This window comes from Opisthocomus hoazin, chromosome 8 (assembly GCF_030867145.1).
Source record: "Opisthocomus hoazin isolate bOpiHoa1 chromosome 8, bOpiHoa1.hap1, whole genome shotgun sequence".
Lineage (NCBI taxonomy): Eukaryota > Metazoa > Chordata > Aves > Opisthocomiformes > Opisthocomidae > Opisthocomus > Opisthocomus hoazin.
Window position 1 is genome coordinate 14,773,591 of NC_134421.1, and position 19,227 is coordinate 14,792,817.

Here is a 19,227-nt window from a genome sequence, read left to right on the forward strand (position 1 = left end):
CAGATAAAAGAAAGAAAAAAAAACAAACCACAATTGATTCAGAGGGTGGGGAGGGGGGGAGGGAGGAGATAGGGTCTCACAGACAATCATTAAGATGGAGCGAGTGCCTGAAATCAGCTGCTACAGCAAAGTGCAACACAAGCACTTAAAGGAAAAATTGCCAGAACCGATCAGAAACCACCAGTCAGCAAAGAGACCAACAGCTGCATTTAATCGAGTAAAGAAACAAACCGGGGAAGAGGGGGGAAGAGAGAGAAAGAGAGAAAACAAACAGTAACAGCTACAAACAGGTCTCAGAAAGAGAGAGCAGCAGAAAGAAGGGGCAGGAGAGAGAGAAGAGGAAATGGGTGCATTAATAAAAACCAGCCAAACTGGAGTTCAGTAACTCTGAGTAAGATGTGCAAGGGGAAATCACCATGAAGTCAGTAATCAAACAGCTCAGACTGCTACAAAACGGTATGTACATCCAAAATCCAGGCGGCATTACTCAACAGCATCGAAAATAAAAGGGGGAAAAGGGGGAAGGAGGTGGGTGGGGACAACAAGTCAAATCACATTTCGTAGTGTTAATGTGAGATGGCAGATGGATTTTTTTCTTTCTTATTTAATTTTGGTTTTTTGTAATTTTAAGAAAAATTAAAAAAAAAAAAGCTTCTTCTCTAGCGCTTTTGTTTCACTTACCGCCAACTCGTACCATCGCCAGCATTGTGTATAGTTACCATGGAAAGAGTGAGTCAAGTGAAGGGCCCTAAACGCTAAACCATTGAAAAGGGAAATAAAAAAAACAAAACAAAAAAAAGCAAAATATGCAGACATCTTACTCAAAAACGGCGGCTTTTTTGTTTTAATAGTTGTACTTTTTTTTTTTTTTTTTTTCTTTTTAAAGAAAGAGGGAGAGAGGGAAGACGCCAGTTAGCCTTCAACACAGTGGAACACCAAACTGGTCAACACCAGGCATGCCCAATACATGGCCACACTGGCCAGCCAACAATTAACCCTTCACTCCCCTGCGGTGAGAGCTAACAACTTTTAGGATTAGCTTTCACCAAGCCAATTCTTGACCACGGGTAGGTCAAGAAACCAACCCCACTCGGGGCTTCTGCCCCGAGTCTCCCCTCCCCTCCCACCACGGGCATCATCTCACACTTGCGTGGAGGAGAACTGGCCTCAGAGGAAAGAGAGGATACTGGCTGGCCCCCTGCTTTCTTTTTTGGACACAGAGTTAGAAGTCGGACAGTACTCTTTCAGTTAGTTTTGTTCAGGCCTGGTAACAGGAAATCGGAGCCTCGCAAACTGAAGCAAAGGAAAAATCAAGACAGCAGAAGGGCAAAAATTTGGAGTGGGTAGGAAAAAAACTTAATAAAAGAAGAAAAGAAAAGAAAAACATACCCAAAACAACAATAAAAATATTCCATAAGGGGTGTAAACTTTTATACATTTCAGTGCAGGGAGGTGAAGGACACAGACACAAACACACACGCACACACGAGACTGGGATCCAAATGTGAAATAAGTGAGGCAAGACACAAAAAGAAATCAAAAGAATAAATATAAAGAAGAAATTGAATTACTGAAGACATGCACCTCGATTTTACGGCCCTCTACCACGGTGCCGTGTAATTTCTCCCTGGCCCTGTCTGCATCAGCACTATTCTCGAAAGTTACGAACCCGAATCCCTGCATGCAGCGGGAGAAGGGGGGAAAACATGCACATCGTTATATATTGAAATACTGATCTCTAGGTAAATAGAGAAAAAATATCACAGTATGAAATCGACATCAGCACAACTCAGCAATAACCTCCTAGAGTCACATTGTTGGTTCATGCATGTTTCATAAATGAAAGAAATTAAAATCGATAAAATAAAAGGAACTGTAATCATAATAAGAATAATAAGAGTAATTAAAAAAAAAGAAAACATAAAAGCAATTGAGGCCAGACCAAAAAAGAAGTACAAAGTTACTCGAGACAATTTTTTGTTTTGTTTGTTTGCTTAAAAACATTAAACCCTGCTCCGACACAGGCAGAATGGTCAAGCCCAAGCGGGGCTTCTCTCCCCTCTGCTAAGGAACACGCATGCTTTGCAGGACCCCCGCCCGCCCCAGACACAGTACGGGACATCGACACTGAGCAGCACTTCGTTCTCTTGAGAAACTGCTACGAGAGCGAGCAGCGATCTGAGTTCACGCCTGGCACCGGGAATTCTGCGCAGCTTTTGGCAAATCAAACACTGAACCTTGCTTTTCCCACCTGTAAAATGGAGACAATAATAATTACCTACCTTAGGAAACTGCTGAGAGGAAGGGCTGTTTGTAAAGCATCCCTTGTAAGCTCTTCAGGGCACAGCTCACGTCTATTCCTATGCCTGTAACTTCCCTAGTAACGCACAGGGCCCTGAAAGTGAGCAGGGCTTCTAGGTGGCACCATCAAATAAACGCTACTTTGCACGAAGGTTTAGAGTAGCACATATTCTGGTTTCAAAATTTTCCTATCTACGAGTACTGTGTTGGACCCGAGTGCAAATCTAAACACTTAAACACCAGTTCATTGGTCAAGGCAGGTTTTGTCTGACACTGCGGACCCACCGCTACTTCCCTCCCACCCTGCTACCCATCTCGCTTGGCTTTGTTCTGGGATGGCAACCTCTGTGCCACGGACAGTACCAAATCTCTGCCTCATCACACCATGAAGTTGGAGAAAAATTGACGTGCCCTGCTTGGAGCAACCACAAAGGCTCGAGGATGGCTAAAATGTCCATTTAGTTAGATTAATTTAGGCTTACTGTGTCCATGCAGGCACATGCAACGCGCCCATCATACACGCTCATGCTGCTGCCAACACATGCAGTCGTCTAACAGGGTAGGGTAAGAGATCATGCTTCCTTCCACAGAGATGAGTGCACTGACATTAAAACAGAGCCAACACAACTAAGTGAATTAGGATTTTGACTAGTAACAAATGGTCTCTTACTACAGACAACTGTGATGAGCTGTTCTTCATGCCATTACAGCGAGTGGAGCCAAACAAAAAGCTTTGTTGCATTCTGCTTTTAGGGTATCTTAAGAACAGCAGTAACTGGCTCCTGTGGCAAAATAGCAGTTTAATGTAGAGAGACATATCTCTGCTGGCTCCAATACCCTCAGGAGCAGGAAGAACAAAGCTTACATTTGACGCAATGGAAACTCCTGATACTCACTGGGGAGTGAGGTGATGTGAGCGATCTACAGCTACGCCTTGTCAGGGCAATGGCATGCTACCCTCGCGGCCCCCTCCGTGCAGCTCAGTACGCAGGGACTAGACCGCCCAAAAAACCAGCATCTCGATTTCTAAGCACTGTTAGCAACAAGACACAAGCAAGCCATCATTCTTCCAGTGCTTTCTATAGGTCTTTACAACATTAATAATCAAGCCGTTTGCACATGCTGGCCTTTATCATCCACAGCTAGGTTTCCAGCACAAAACTGGTACACATTTGTAAAATGCAGGGTTTTGGTTTTTTCTTTCTTCCCCCCCCGCCCGAACAGCAATAATAAAAGAACTTAGCCAAGTACTGCAATGTTGAGATCAACGAGAACGCTCCTTCGGGCTCCAACCCAATAATCTAAAGCTTCAGGTAATTTCATTTCTCCAGCTACAAATAAGAAGCTATATAAATAAACCGATGCCTTTTTCAGAACAGCGTAAGAGTTTTCTATTTAAATGAATTAAAACTGGAGCTACAAGAGATAGGGGCTAATAAAACAGCCCAACCGCATATAACTCTCAAGTACGTTGCAGGGAACCAGGGGGGGTGCCGGGGGTGTAGTAGCAAAGCCGATTATGCAGAGATAGGGTATCGTGTCTGCTTCAAAGAACCCCTACAGAGAAAGGCAAGACTGAGAAATAGAGCAACACCTTTCCCTCTGGTTCTATATAATGGGGAAAAAGCATCTTTAAAAGGCTGGTGGAGGAGGGGAGGCAAAGACTGCAAAAGCAATCTCTATTTCCCTCTTCTCTTCTTACATTAAAATTTCTGTTTGTTCTAGACAAGCCTGTGGAGATCGAATGAAATTTCTGTCTTCTGTGATGATGTGAACTGAAAGCAGGAGAGCAGAGGGAAGGTAATGTTTTAGACATTAATCTGTGCAGGCTAGAACCAAACTAAGACTATTTTAACTCACATTTGTTTGCAATTAATGAAGTCTGTATGGGATTTTAAAAACCACATTATCATTACATATCTTTAAACTTATTAAAAATATTGAAAATTCCTAATCAGTTAACTCAAGGCAGGGTACAATCCACATGCAGACTATATGAAAATAATTAACAATGTGAATTAAAACAGAATTAATCTGATTCTGAACATATGTTATTAACCACAATTTTTGTTTTACTGACAGATCAGTCCTTAACTTGTGCAACCCTCTGAGAACTATTTAATGTCAATGCTGAATTAATGCTTCACACAGCTGACTACGGCAGAGTCAGTATTTGTGCCCCCTTGGTTTGTTTTCTTAATGCACCACTCAGACATTCAAATTTTCATCAGGAAAAATAGGTGAGCCACGCTTGACATTTTCATTATTTTTAAGTTTAAAAACTAGCAATTATATATACATATTTTTGATGTGAGAGAGAAAAAAAGCACATACATATATTTTTAATTCCTTCTCACAGGTGACCTGTAAAGAATAGGGATTAATTTGTACCTAAATACATATACAGCAAACAGTTGTTGGTTTTCCCTTCCAAGGTTGTCTTGCCCATGAAAAAAAAAAAAGAAAAAAAATTTTAAAAAGAGGCGGCAGATGTCCATTATTTACCAGCTTAGCTTTATAGCAGGTACTGGTTTGCTCCATAGTAGTAGGTATGGAGCCAGAGGAAGGGAAGATACAATCCTGGGTTAAAAAAAAAAAAAGACTTAAGGTTTCTAAAATTTAGATTTTACAAACAGCTTGGGTTTAGTACTGCTGTTATGATAACAAGGCTGAAATTTTCAACAATTCTTCTCCACCAGCAACCGCTAGGATCTTCTCCCAAGCAGAACTAAGTTTAAGCCTAAGAATACCCAGCAAATGCTAAAATAACCCCAGCAAACATTTTTAGGACCGGTGAGTAATCTGCAGTGCCAGACTAACCCCTTTTTACCCACAGGTTTATTCAAAGGGCCTGAAGAGACCGAGTAACTGCCACCCTTTTAGTCTGGCCTCAGACTCTGCAATAAATAACAAGCAACATGATGAGCAGTGAAAAAAAGTAATAAATGTATATATATAATAATTGAACGTTTCCATCTCTGAAGAATGAGAAAGAAAATTTACCATGTAACCGTAAAGGGAGAAATCAAAAGCAGACGGTTCTCCTGGGTGTGGCCAGAACACAGAAATTAAACAAAAAAACAACAAAAGTAAAATAAAGTAAAATAATAATAAAAAAAATAAAACCAAAGGAAACTGAACAGAGCCCCTTGAAATCCATGCATTGTTAACTCTTCATTTTGTCATGGAGTTTAGACCAGTCACCTCAGCAGCAGCATCTTTGCCTTGTACCACTGGAGCATGCAGCCAGAAACCAGCCTTGCCATCATCTGCTGCTGTGCTCATTTTTAACCAAGTTTTTTCTTGTCTTTTTTTTTTTCTTTTTTTCTTAATTCCATAATAAACAAACTTTTAGGAGCCTGAAAAAAATGGCCAAGGAGACAGCAGTTTAGGCTGTTTGCTTCCCAGGCTTTTGGAGAGAGTAGGAGGGTTTCAGCTATGATCCACCTGAGATGAGCAGCACTGAACGCACCGACAGAAACACAGCACGAAATTCAGAAACACGTTCTTGAACTCACAGACACAAACGCACGCTTCACATTGGCGAGGGAATTGGTGTAAACCAAGCTGTCCCCACTCCAGCGGCTGTTCCAGCTCCTCCCTGCCCCGTGCCGTGCTCCGAGTGCACCAAGGCACGCACGTGCACAGCAGCCACCCGCGTACCTGCGCAATCTGGCGAACCAGACGCAGGAATTAATCTGGCTAAAATAACCAGAAATGTATCTTCAAAAAAAAAACCTGCAGGGCTATTTTTAAGCTGGATCATTTCCCCAGCCCAGCTTGTTGCGTTGCTCCGCTGCCAATCCCTCCCGCAAAGCGGAGGAGGGGGCAGAGGCCGGGAGCGAACGGTGGGGGCCCGGCCAGCGCCGCTGCTCAGCGAGGGCCTGGGGCTCCAGAGTGGCTCCAGCCAGCTCCGGTCAGGGGCTTCACGGCCCCGCACTGTCGCCGGCTGCGTGCTGCTCCTCCTCCCCTCGATCAGCCGTGGCTCTTACTGTGTGGTCTGCGAGTTCAGCTGGTGAAACCGGCAGCAGACAAGCTCGTTTCTCTCCCTCTCCATGCTGCATCAGTTGTTCACTAATTGAGCACCCTGGATCCAGCTCCCTATGCACCCAACCGAGCACCACTGGGAAGGCACTCCCACAGGAGCAGTAAATCAGCTTATACTATCAAGGCATCAACTTCAGCCTTAATTATTCAAGTTTAAATAAACCAGTTCAGTTTACGGACTAATTTAACTCATTAGTTTAGTACCACACAGTTGAAGGCATAAAACTGTACTTCACCGCGCGGGGATAAAGGGACACAGGTCACGTCTCCTTCGTGCCACTGGCATTATAAAGGGATTTGCTGACCTGAGAAAGCAACACTGGTCGCTGGCACTTTATTCATTATTAAGCCTCTTTGTGTTAGTAACTCTGTTTGTATTTCTGGCTCAACTGACGACATGTGAACAAAAATTATAAAAATAGAATTAAAATGAAAACAAGACCTCTTATTTATTTTATGTAACTGGGGTTTGTATCTATTTGACTGAGTGGAAACTAAGTCCAGAACAAGAGTGGCTCAACTGAAAGCAACTAATCCATTCAGAGAAGAAATAAACACATGAAAACATGGTCTTGTAGGCACAGTTGTCAAACCCTAAATTGAGATTCTTCTCTTAACCTACAGTTAATTGCAAACATAAGAAAACCCAAGTGTTTCCAAACAGCTTTCTGCACAAAATTTTAGTTAGCACAGGTTTACTTACAGAACTCCACTCACCAACAGAAGACAAGCTGTAAGCTACCATGCAACCATTTTTTTAATTCAATATGAAGCGCTTCTAGACACTTCCGTCCTATACAAGAACTTGGAGACCCGGGTCTTCCAAGTGGAAGGCAGTGAAGGGACATAAACTTACACTATCCTGAAATCACGAGCTTGCAATCTGCACCGATATGAACCCTTACCACTTCAAATTTTAAAAAAAGCTCCCTTTTCAGCCAAGATTTTGCTATGTGCTTACGCACTCTTGGTCTCAATGTCATCGAGGGCACATCTTGGAATGCCACACAGTACACAGCTGATGAGCAAAGAGCTTGGATTCCCTTCCCCTGCAGCTTTATGAATGCCACAGGGTACTTGTCACGCTGGCAGACTGCATTAATTCTGCAAATATGTCCACTTGTTCGGCTCAGCGCAACAGTGCCAAAATAGCATCTAGAGGATGCATCTCCACTAACAAAAGGAGCAGGAATCCTCTATCTCAGCTTCCTCTGGAGGTGTTCTATTCACAGTTCAGTGAAGTGCATGGTAAACTGCAACCACGAGCAGAATGCAAGGCACTTATACAGGTCAGAACCAGAAATGTAATGGTAAACAGCATAAATGAAACAAACGCTAGTTTCCTGGAAGCAAGCAAAAAAACCCAAACACATCAAGGGAAGACTGATGGCATTCTATTAAACAAGAACAAAACAAAATGAAATTCAAGGCATGTTTAAAGTTTGTATCTTGTTTCTCATACACAGCAAAGCAGTATCAGTGTGACGTCTACCAGGACCCATATAATCCTACTGAAAAGATTGAATCTGAGCAGAAATCGAGTTAGGAAACAAGAATTCACATTGCTTTGAGCAGAGAATCAGCAAAACTAACTATTAGGTGCCTCCTACTCTGCTGTCGTACAGAAAGTCAACAAATAACATTTCCTAAGCCAAATGCGAGAACCTGAGGGGCGCGGTGGCTGCGACGGGCACACGCTGCTCTCTCTTTGGTCCCCAAACTTCCTAAACACACAGAGATCTTGAAGACGCAGCCAGTTTGAGATAGCTCCCCCAGGTTCTCCTAAGAAAACTGCCTGCTCATCTCAGGTGGATTCGAAAGGAAGAATGCAACCCGCACGCTTCCTCCAGTCCCTCCTACCAACCAGCGCTGGAGCGATCCCAGCAGAGATCTCCTGCCACAGCTCGGCAGGGACAAAGCGCTGCTCAACCCCATCGCACACTGGGTGGGGGCCAACCCAGGGCAGTTTGGGATTTACCACTGTACCTTTCAAATATGTACAAAACATATACACAAAACTCTACAACCCTTAGGAACCCGGGGAAGGGAAGGGAGCATTGAGAACACAGCACAAGGCAGGCAGCAGGAGCATCTGCTTTCGGATTCCCAAGAGAGAGGAGGAGGAGAAGAAGAGAGAGAGGTTTCATATAATTAGATTAGAATGGAAACCACAGGGCAGGAAAATGCATTCAGATTTTTTATTTTTCCTAAGGTGGAGGAAGAACCCAAGAGTGAGTGAGTGGCCTCCAGAAAGATCCATTTCCTTTGCTTCACCATCAGACCACCAAACTGTTGTTTTTCCATTATTATGTGAATACCAGGTGCTTCGTGCAGCTACACCCCACTCAAACACTGGGGCCTCCCATTTTCATGCTAAGCAGGAACAATCTTGCATTCTTTTTAAAACAGGAATTATTTTGCATAGAGGAGGATGCAAAGATACAACAAAATTACTCTTTGGGTGTTTTCTCATTCTGTTCAGATTCTGCCCCATCCCTCAATACGACTATCAGTTTTACAACTGCTTTTTTTTTTTGCTATAAGATGACAAAAAAGCAGTAGAAAACTGCATGGTCAAGGACTGGAAGAACATCTCTTTAAATCGTTTTCTTTTTTCATATATTTATTAAGGGTACAGGATAAAATTCACCAAGGAGCTTTTCAGCAATAATTCTTGTTTTAACTGAAAACCAGAAGCCTTGGGCTTTAGCAACTGCCCAAGAAAGTACTTTTCAGAGTCATAAATCAAGTCTTCACAGAAAGCCTCCAACATTTGTATTGCCTAGAAGGGAAAGGGCAGCCGTGGGCGTTTAATACAGGGCTGTATGGATAGGGGAAAGAATGAAGTTCATGTGTGGAGAGCAAAAGACTGTTCTGGAAAGCACAGGCAGTGGGGGAGATGAAGGATAGAGCTCACCACTTCGGCAGGCCTGTTATTTTTGTTCTTTCTTTTGCAATTACATCCAAACAAGTAGGGATTTGATAGAGGCCAGAGGCTATTCCCAAAGCCAAATAGAAATGACTAAAATCAAGACTAATTCACAGATAGCTGTGGCCTATAAATATCAGAAGAACAGCAGAGAGCAGAATAAATATTTACAAACTCAGCATAGCTGATTGTTTTGGTAAAGCATATAGATTTTTTATCCACACAGGGAAGTAAAACTCTCTAACTAAGCCATATAAACATTTACTTGTTCAGACTGTCTTATTAAAAAAGAAAACAAAACAAAACCAAACCATGGTATTAAGCACAAACAAAGGATGGGGAAAGGGGTAACGCTCTTTTCTTTTGTATACAAATCAACCGCTTTCTGGTTTCCAGCTAATACAGAGACTGAAGAATTTCAGAATGCATCTTGGACAACACAGGTGGAAATTTGCAGAGGGCTCTGAACATGAACATACCCCGGAACATATGTTGAAGCAAAGAGGCCACCTTAAAGACTGTGAACCTCAAATCCAAGCAAAAGGCATAGACTCTAAACCAAAACTGCTTAGCTGAATTGCAACTTCAAAATCTCTTGTGTGCATGCACACATGTGCACACACGTGTGTGGGGGGAGGAGGGAAATTTTGTTTTAATTGAAAATGGGAATCTTAGCATTGATTAAGTCAAGCAGAGTATAGACATGCACTGTGCAAGCTTCCCCCACAGAGCTTTGGCAATGCACCTCGCTCCTGACCTGCAAAACTCCCTGCTATTCCAGTGCTGAACCTCCTGGGCAGAGAGAGAATCACATCAATTTGTCATTGCGGTGATACTGGTTATGTGATGAGAACCAATTGCCAATTAGGACAAAGATCACTGAATCTCTCTGCAGCTGACCTGAGTAATATTTGAAATCTCATCTCCAGAGAAATAAATTACCATTAACCCTCAACAAAATCTCCCTCTTGATATATCTGTAAGATGAAAATAGGTGTGTGAATGCAAATTCAGTGGGGAGAGGTCCACATGGGGCAGGACAAGTGGAATGAGGATGCTTGCATTAAGCATCAACTATCTCAAACATGAAAGGTCAGTATCTCAGATGTGCCAAGTAAGTCTTCAAAATAGAGTAAATAAAATCCTTTCACATATGAGATATGACAGTTATTCTATAGAATTACTTTAATGCAATGAAAGTGTGTGTGGGGGGGGGATTTAGGCTTTGTTCTTCCAGTCTCCCATCACACAACACTGGTGTACCTTATCCTGCTTTCCCCACAGGGACCCATTGCCAGTGCAATGGGAACAGGTTGGTATGAAGGCTCTAGTGACTGACTCCTTGTTTGTTCAAAAGGATGGGAAACGTAGCCCCACTTCACAGACAGATGTCTAGGAGCATTTGTACATGCTGCCCCGAAATGACCATGCTCAGAGTGTGGAGTCAGAGGGAACAGGAGACAGTCCCCAAAATAGCTTTTCCCTTCCCCCATCACACTAATTCCTGCTGATCTCTACAGAGTGTATTCTCTAGGCAATGAACTGCCTTTTACTCTGCCATCAAAACAAGAGAAGCGGGTACAGAAACAGGACTTACCTTGGAGCCACGCTCATTAAAGATTATCTCTACATCAAGGATTTTGCCGAATTGCTGCAGAGAGACAAGGGGGAGGAAAAAAAAAAAGATTTATTTTTGGCATTCCATTTTTCCTACCTTTTGAGGTCTGGCTTGGCGCTAGCAGGAAGGTGAGAATATTTCCATTTCTAGCATACAGGCAAAGGCATAAAATCCCAGTGACATGACCCAGTTCTCTCAGGTTAGATCCTCTTGGTCACACACCCCAGGTTTTCTCACAAAAGTCTAAAGGAAGAAAAAAAATCTCCAGAAGAGTTCCAGGGATGTGAGGCAGCTTCTCTTTCTCCCCTTTTAATCTAAACAATTCTTTCTTCCCTCATTCTACTATTTCATCCAAGATGTGGTTTTATGATTTCCTCTCAGACATCTAACGTCTTTTCTCAAATGGAATTCAGCATTTCATCTTCCTCCTGAAGCGGCTATCGCAAAGAGAAACTTAACAGTGATGTTGTTTCTCTGGAGGGGATAGTCACATAAGACTCCCAACCTCAGGGATTCCAAACTCTAAATCTCCTTCCCTCCCCCTCCCTTTACTTTCCAAAACTTCAAGTCCCCAAAAGAATTAATGGCTGATTCAAAAACCATGAAAATGGCCAATGCCCAACAGTCTGTTTTTCAGAAAAAAGATCATTCAACTTTAACCTGTGACATACAGCAGGCTGTCGTTAACCTATGCAAGTTTAGCACATATGATAGAATTCTGATCTCTGCCTCAGCCTGGAGACCCCAAGGACAGCAGGGCCCCACTACTCCGCACTGTTTCAACAACTGGTTCCAAAGAACTCCCTGCTCAGCACAGTGCAAAAATGGGAAACCAGCGCTACAAGATAGGAAGGAAAATTACCCCACTCTGTGGAACCACAGATGGATCACATCCTTCACCTTAGAACATATTAAAATATTTTTTATTGAACTGGCCAGATTCAAACCAGTAACCTGTAGGTAAAAGCATCACCATTTCAACAGAGCCCCGCAACCGCTCTGTCCTCTAGAAATGTCACTGTTGCACTTCCAGACTGGAGGTCTGCTCTCCAGAAACAGATCTACGATCTCATTTCAGGAGCATACCACACTCAGACAAATGCTGTATCTGAGCATTTTTCCTACCCTATTATTTACGAAAGCTTCAATCAAAATGGTTTTGATTGCAGAAGATTACAAAGGTGGTAGAAAATGAAGGAAGGGTCAACAACAAAAGACAGGATGGTTTCACAGTTAGGAAAGATGATTAACGTAGCCTCCGGGCACTGGGACACTCTCCACTTCGCCACAGTGCTCTTAACATGATATTCGCCTTTTTTTAAAATTACCATTTCCATTCTGAGTCAAATGGGTATAATGCTCATTTTGTGGGTGCCCTGCTGGAAAGACTTGTGGTCACATTTGCAAATATGGAACATTCACAACAGTGAGCCATGATGGCTGAGGAGAAGCTCTGAATACGTAAAGCAATAAAAAGCTATTAAGTCCCTTGAACAAGTATTCCACCACTGTCTTTATGCAAACAAAGTGCTTTCAACAATTTTAGCTATAGTTTCTGTCTGCTTCCATTCTCCATTCTTAAAAAGGAGACAGTTGTATTCTTTTACAAGTGTTGGTTCACAGATGTTGTTTTTACTGTTCTATTGTTTAAGGACAATACTTGATCTTCTATTCATCCCAAGAACAATTGAATTCACAATATCCGACGTTACATGAAGTTTGAATAATGCTAATGTAAACATGCATCTTCCTTGAAACCTCAACATCTCAACAGCTTAGGCTTGATCCATGCTGGATTATCTTTTGACCACTGTCGTGCCAATCACAGCTAAAATACATTTTCTATTTCTATCCCACCCTTGGCGTGGGCTTGTCTATAAAGGAGATTAGCCGCTGATTGCTTCTTGTTGTCTTTGTTGCATTTGGCTCGGGGACTGCCATGAAAGAAATCGGTCATGATTGCTTTCTTGGTAGACTATTTCAGTGTCGTTACATGACAGGGGCAGAACCAATTTAACAGCTTGTGGCTGCTGAAGGGCTGTCCCTACTCCCTTGTCCCTCCTTGTCTGGTCTCACCAGCTTCCTGAAGCTGTCCTCAGTTTTCATTCTCACCTGTAGATAAACTGATACAGCTCACCAACCCTGCAGAAAACTAGCCCAACAAAAGGAATAAACATAAAGCTTTTGGCAATTTACTGATCTGAAGCGGCTTAAAGGGTCAGGTGAGCATCAGGGCTCTGAGGAGCAAAGGGGAGCGGAAAGCAGCACACCCTGCCCGAGAGCAGGATCTGTCCCTGTCAGAGCAGCTCAGCTGCCCAGCCTTGTCACACACGCTGGAACAGCCAGGCTCTCGATAAATGCAAATGCCAAATTATTTTCAGAATGTTCAAAGCCATCAAAAATCACCATTTTCTACCTCATTAGAATCATCTTGAAAGAGAACAAACTGTGCAGCTTCTGGTGCACAATTACGCCGTGCCATCTTCCCCTTTCTCCACACCCAGCTGGGCCTGGATCCTTGGGTATCAGTGCCAGCGCTGCCTGCCAGCCCCGCTCGGCTGAGCTCACCGTGCAGGGTTTCCACACCAACAGCAAAGCCTGCCTTGGGTGTTCAATTTCTTGTGGCTGACAAAAAGCTGGCGGTAACACTGCATGTAAGTGGTCTGACCTAGCTCCATGAGAGGGGGCAGGGCTGCCTCCCTGTCCTGTCGATGACGGAGGTACGTCGCTTCCTAGATGACAGAACTAAGATCATCAAATCCCGTGGCTGCAGCAAGCACATGCTTGACACCTACTGTAAAGAGCCACATCCATACACGCAAACCACCCCAAATCTCTTTTGTACCTAGGAGTTGTGGGTGTCTGAAAAGACAGGAGGGAAGGACCTGCTTGGGAGAGAAGGAACACAGACAACAGGGGCTAGCTGCTGAACTGAGGTTTGCTGGGGAAGGGCTTCCTGCTCCATGAAATTCCCTGGAAGAAAGCAGCATGGCTGTGAGGCAGGAGGACATGCGCTGGGTTCTTCAAGACTCTGCTGTGGCCGTTTCCACAGCTGCTATGACAGCTTGTAACACCAAAGCTCTTGTCCTCACTGCCGCAACGCTTACAGCAGGTCCAGCACTGGAGGCACTTTTTTTTTTCTTCCTGGTAGCGTGCCAGAATTTTCCTGAAGAATGAAAGCAGGAAAAAAAGAACGAGTTCATTTTAACAGTTTATATCTCCTTCAAAGCTGAATCTAATTTAGTGGAACATAAAAAGGCACTTTGTTCTCTGATGGTGCTTCCCCTACCAAATGTCAACAGCCTACTGCAAACAATGGAAGTTTTAAGAGCTCCTTAGCGAAAGGTCACAATTTTTGTATCGAAAATGCTACACTGCCTAAATACAAGGGTCAACACCAAATGCCCCCATAGTAATTTTTAAAAATCATGTATACAGGCATGTTTGTTTTGTCCAGCAGACAGAGGGTCTGGCCAAATAAAACAAGATCCATGCTTAAGTCATCCATGAGGACTAACCCTCTAATCTCTAACCTTGGAGACATGAATCACTGTTCTCAGAGACCCGATTTTTCCACTCAACAATTACCAAGAACTTCTACTTACAACCCTGCACAGCAGCAGGGGAAAAATATCCTCAACAGAGTTCACAGCCTCTGAAGAAACATTGCAAGACTACACATCTCAAATGCTCCCCACTATGACCTAAAAAGCTTACTATGTGACCAAGCAAGCAGCATCCCCAATCACGTCAGGTCGCGCAAGAAGCCTCCTCCATGAACTGCTCATGGACACATCTGGTGATGGATAGATACACACGCACACACTTCCACTCATGCCACAGCATAGGAGCTACAGCATCTTGTTTTATCTTAGTGCTCCATTCCCTAGAGTGACCTTGTACCAGCTTTTAGTTATATTTCTTTAAAGCAGGTAAAGGAGAATCATCTCCTCTACAGCGATAGCAGGGGCTGTTGGAAATAACAGTTTTAAGAGGCATAACGATATTAACAGACATCAGCTACGACCAGAACTCAATTTTCTTGCTTGAACATGACGTACCTTATCATAGGTGCAAGGGCATTGTGCAAGGAAGGGCGTATGCACGCTGTGTATTTCTTTCCATCCAGGTGACATGAAGGCAGCAGCTTTTTCCAGCAGAGGCCATAACTACATTATATATAATAAATTTGAGCAATCTGGCACCAGAGAGCTTTTGCCTTCCAAGGCACTGACAGTTTGGTAGGGCCCCTCCTGTATGCGCTGTTCCAGCTGGCCCTGTCTCCTCTCCCTGTCTAGAGCTTTCAAAATCAGCTCTAAAATGTGCCAGACAAATAAAACTTAACCCTAAAGATGCAAACAATGGGGAGTACAAGGCGAATTCTCTAGAAATCACGGAACAACAAAAGGTAATATGAGTCACCATTCAAGAACCTGACATTCCTACAAGAGAATTCTGTATGCTCAAGCAGCTTTGCGCTGGCCCTACAAAATTCACTTGGAGATGAGTGCAGTGAACTAGCTAAACCTTGAAGGTACCAAACAGTCCATTCTCAAAGATGGTCGATATTCAAAATAGTCAGGAAACCAACCTTCTATGCATGAAACCATTTCAGGTCTTTGGGCTGGAGGTGCATGAGCAAGACCATTTCATATGCAGGACAGATCCATGCTGCAGAAAGAGCCCTTACCCTAGCCCCCAGCTTCACAGGATTCACTTTCAGCTGAGAACAGCTAGCTCCATCACAGTGCGCATTATTCAGTGCTTAAGTTATGGCAGCATGGGGTCTGCCAGAGCTACGCTGCTATCAGTACATGACCTTCCCAACCTAAAGCTGGGTCACATCTCTTCAAAATAGGGGGGCCAATCCTGCTACAGTCAACCCTGTTCAGCCAAGTGACACCAGTATGCTTTGCTGAAGGTGGAAGCATCAAGGATTGATAAACCAAAGCACCACCATCGTTTACCAACAGAACATATCATAAATAAGCACCAACAAGCCCTTACGGGGGCTGACCTGTTGCCCAACAAAACATGTGTTTTCTAAGAAACCAGACTTTAAAAGGAAGCCACATAAAGACCACAGATTTCTAACAGGATTTACAGATCGCAGCCATCCCAGCAAACAAAGTGACGAGGAACTTAGTTTCTCAGTCATTTATTATCCTCCGACTCACAAACAAAAGATTTTCACACAAAACAGTGAGATGGGGGTAAACAGTACTGCAGGGTACCGTTCCAGAGATCTTAACACCAGGCCAGCTTCCAGCTCTACACTTCCAGCTCCTTGTTCCTGCCTTGTGCCATCCCCAGAGGTCTGACAGCACCGTAACCTGGTACTGCTGCCACGGAAAAGGCACTTGGACACATGCCCACAAAAGCAGCATACGTTCAAAGCTCAGTTCGAGAGAACTCACACATGTAGACTGAATCCATGTCAAACTGGGTTATAAAAGACAACTCCATCAAATTTTACCCAAGCCTTGTATCCAAGCAAATCCAGCTACAGCACAGCACTGTTTCCTAAACGACATTCAGCCCAGTCTCACTTCGAGTAACTCATATGAAAAACTAAACAAATCCTAGATAACTGTATGATCTGTCATCGCTGCCTTCCACCAGACAGTCTCTAGATAAGTTTGCATGTCCTGTGGCGTCAGCACACAGTTTTTTTAGAGCAAGACAGACAGTGCAAGAGCTGCCGACAGAAGTACCGCAGTCCCCAGCGCAGCCACGCAAACAAAGGAGGATGCTCAAGCAGCGCTGAGCACACAAGCCCTTTACAAAAGGCGATTCCAGAAATCGCCCTGGTGAAACACACTATAAACAGCAGCACCTCTTCTAGCTCCAACCAACATCAGCAGGAACAAAGCCCTGCCCTGTGACAGGGCTCGAGCTTGCTCTCATTGCGGGGAAAGTTTGGAAGCAAGAATCGTCGCAAAGAGGCCACCTTGTGTCAGAAGGCTTCTTCTCCAGCACGGGCATGTAGGACTTGTTACATGTGACTGGTGGCCAGTATTAGTCAAGAGATGAAGAAACTAAAATACATCTTGATATCCAGAAGACAGTATTTCCTTCAGGTGTCCAATCCACTCGGAAAGCAGAGTTCCTTTCAGCAATATTCCTACTGCTGTACTTCAGTCCTCACTGCATCAATACCTGCAGGTCAGAGCTTGGACCACCATATTATTTATCTACTTGCCTTAACACCTAATGAGTAGTTTTCTGCCATTGTCAATACTTCTGTATTATGAATTACTTCTGTATTTAAATTTATTCACTGGTAAATACAGACTTAAAATTCTACCAAATTCTTGGTGAGAAAGAGCTGTAGTCTAGCTTGTTACTGCTTCAGGCTCAAACTATAGCCTCATGGAGGTGTTCTGCACTCTTGACACCAGAATGAAGTTAGATGAGAAACTATATCTACTGAGATATTTTAGGAAGTGCAAAGTGCCAAAATTTTTCCCCAGAGGCCAAGATCTGAAGGCTACAAGAGCTTCCAAAAATATCTGAGCTCCCAGAGCTGTGTTTCTGGGGTCATATAAAGCAGCGGTCTACCACAAACATACACCATTAAATTATGCTTAGAGAAGGAAAGGGATAACAACATTACCTGCCTTAAAATCCAATGTTAAAAAAGTAGGTACCATTCTGTCACACTTAATAAATGAAGTTATTAATAACTTCATTAACTGAAATTATTAAATGTGACAGAATGGTCACCTTTATATAAAACAGTTATGCATTATTACTGCTGTCGCTGATTATGCACAAAACCCCTTTATCAACTGGGCTGATGATGTTCCCCACCAGAAGCAGTTAACAGCCTACAAGTAGTAGCCATGGAGTGAGTATGTTGTAAAAAAGGCAATGTCTCCATCTGAAGCCAGAGGCTGCGAGAATTCACACCCTGTACTGTGCTATCCCACCTTCACCTATAATCATCATCAACGCAGTACTTATTTTATGTTACACTATCTCCTTTTTTAAAAACAGCTGAAGATTCTTGAGCAAAGAGCTTTTCACCACCCATATGAACTACCAAAACGATCCACTTCGCTTCGTTTTGTGGAGGCAGCTCATGATCCAGCTTGCAAACAGACGAATTTTCCTCTTGCAGGCAGTCCAACTCGGCCTCCATCTTCCCCAGCAGACTCTGAAGTCCAGAAATGACCAGAGTATCCCAGCCAATTTTATACTGGGAGGAAAATTGTTTCTTGAAGCCTAAAGAGGGAAGGACTGAAGCTATCAGCCATGAGGCACAAGCACAGACATTATTACAGCACAAAGTTGAAAGGATTGGAAACATGTCGCGGGAAACATGGGGTTTTCTTCTGCATATGTAGTCCAGTAAGAAAGGGGACAGCTTACCAGTAATTAAGGAGAAGATGACTACCATCGTGCAAGAGTCCTTACACACACTAGCCAAAGAATGTCCCTCAGAAACTGGATAATAAATTCTGAAAAGATTTGCTAACTTGTTCTTATCACTGATGACAACTCTTCTACTCTCTGGTAAGTTGTTCCACTGTTTAAATTAGCCTAAATGACTAAGAATTTTTCTCTTATTCCAAGGTTAATTGTGTTAAATCTCAGCTTCCAACTGGAAAATCTTATTACGGCTGTAAACAAGACCTAAAGCCCCTATTAGTAGGTATCATCCATGCATAAGCACCTGTACAGAACAGACGTGTCATCTCCCAACCTCTCTTTAATAAGCTGAGTAAATCACATACCCAAGACCTTACGCAGTTAACAGGCCACTCATCTTCCAAACCCCAGATTATTTTCTTGGTTCCAAACTGATCTCAGAACTGAACAAAATTATGCAGTCACAGTCTTCTCAACTTTGAACATGAGCAAGATCACATCCCTCCTTCAGCCTGATTATCCCCTTTGCACTGTTGAAGCAACTGTCTTCAACCATCACTAGTACTCTCCCAAACTGGTGTTTTCCAAAGCAAGCTTTCCAACCTACAAGCACAGCCCGGTTCCCACGTACTCGCTACTCTGCGCTGAGCTGCATCAAACATGTTTTGATGGACTTATCAGTTAACCAGGCATTTCAAGTAATTCTCTAACAGTAACCTTATCTTTCTCTTTCCTCCTCCTCAAATAGTTTTTTAACTGAAAACCTTACCGGCAAGGTTTTTATAGTACTGTCTCCATGGGTCGATACAGATAGTGAACAGGACTGTGACAGAAACAGATCCCTGGGGAAACTGACACTAGAAACAGTCTTGATCACTGATGTCTCCCCAACAACCACCACGTTTTATTACCTATCATGAAAGAAGTTTTTAATCTCTCTAATGTGCGTTGTTTTTAT

General features: G+C 43.2%; 1 protein-coding gene across 18 annotated transcripts in view; it reads right to left on the bottom strand.

The window, feature by feature from the left end:
- RBFOX2 (RNA binding fox-1 homolog 2) overlaps positions 1–19,227 on the bottom strand; it is a 171,380-nt gene that overhangs the window by 26,630 nt on the left and 125,523 nt on the right. For all 18 annotated transcript variants that reach the window (XR_012764782.1, XR_012764781.1, XR_012764779.1 and 15 more), the window contains 2 exons: positions 10,875–10,928; positions 1,585–1,677 (listed from right to left, as the gene is read on the bottom strand). Coding sequence is in view for 14 of the 18 variants with exons in the window: in XM_075428521.1 (XP_075284636.1) it covers positions 1,585–1,677; positions 10,875–10,928 (147 nt within the window). In the remaining 4 variants the exon portion in view is untranslated. The remainder of the gene's footprint in view (positions 1–1,584; positions 1,678–10,874; positions 10,929–19,227) is intronic.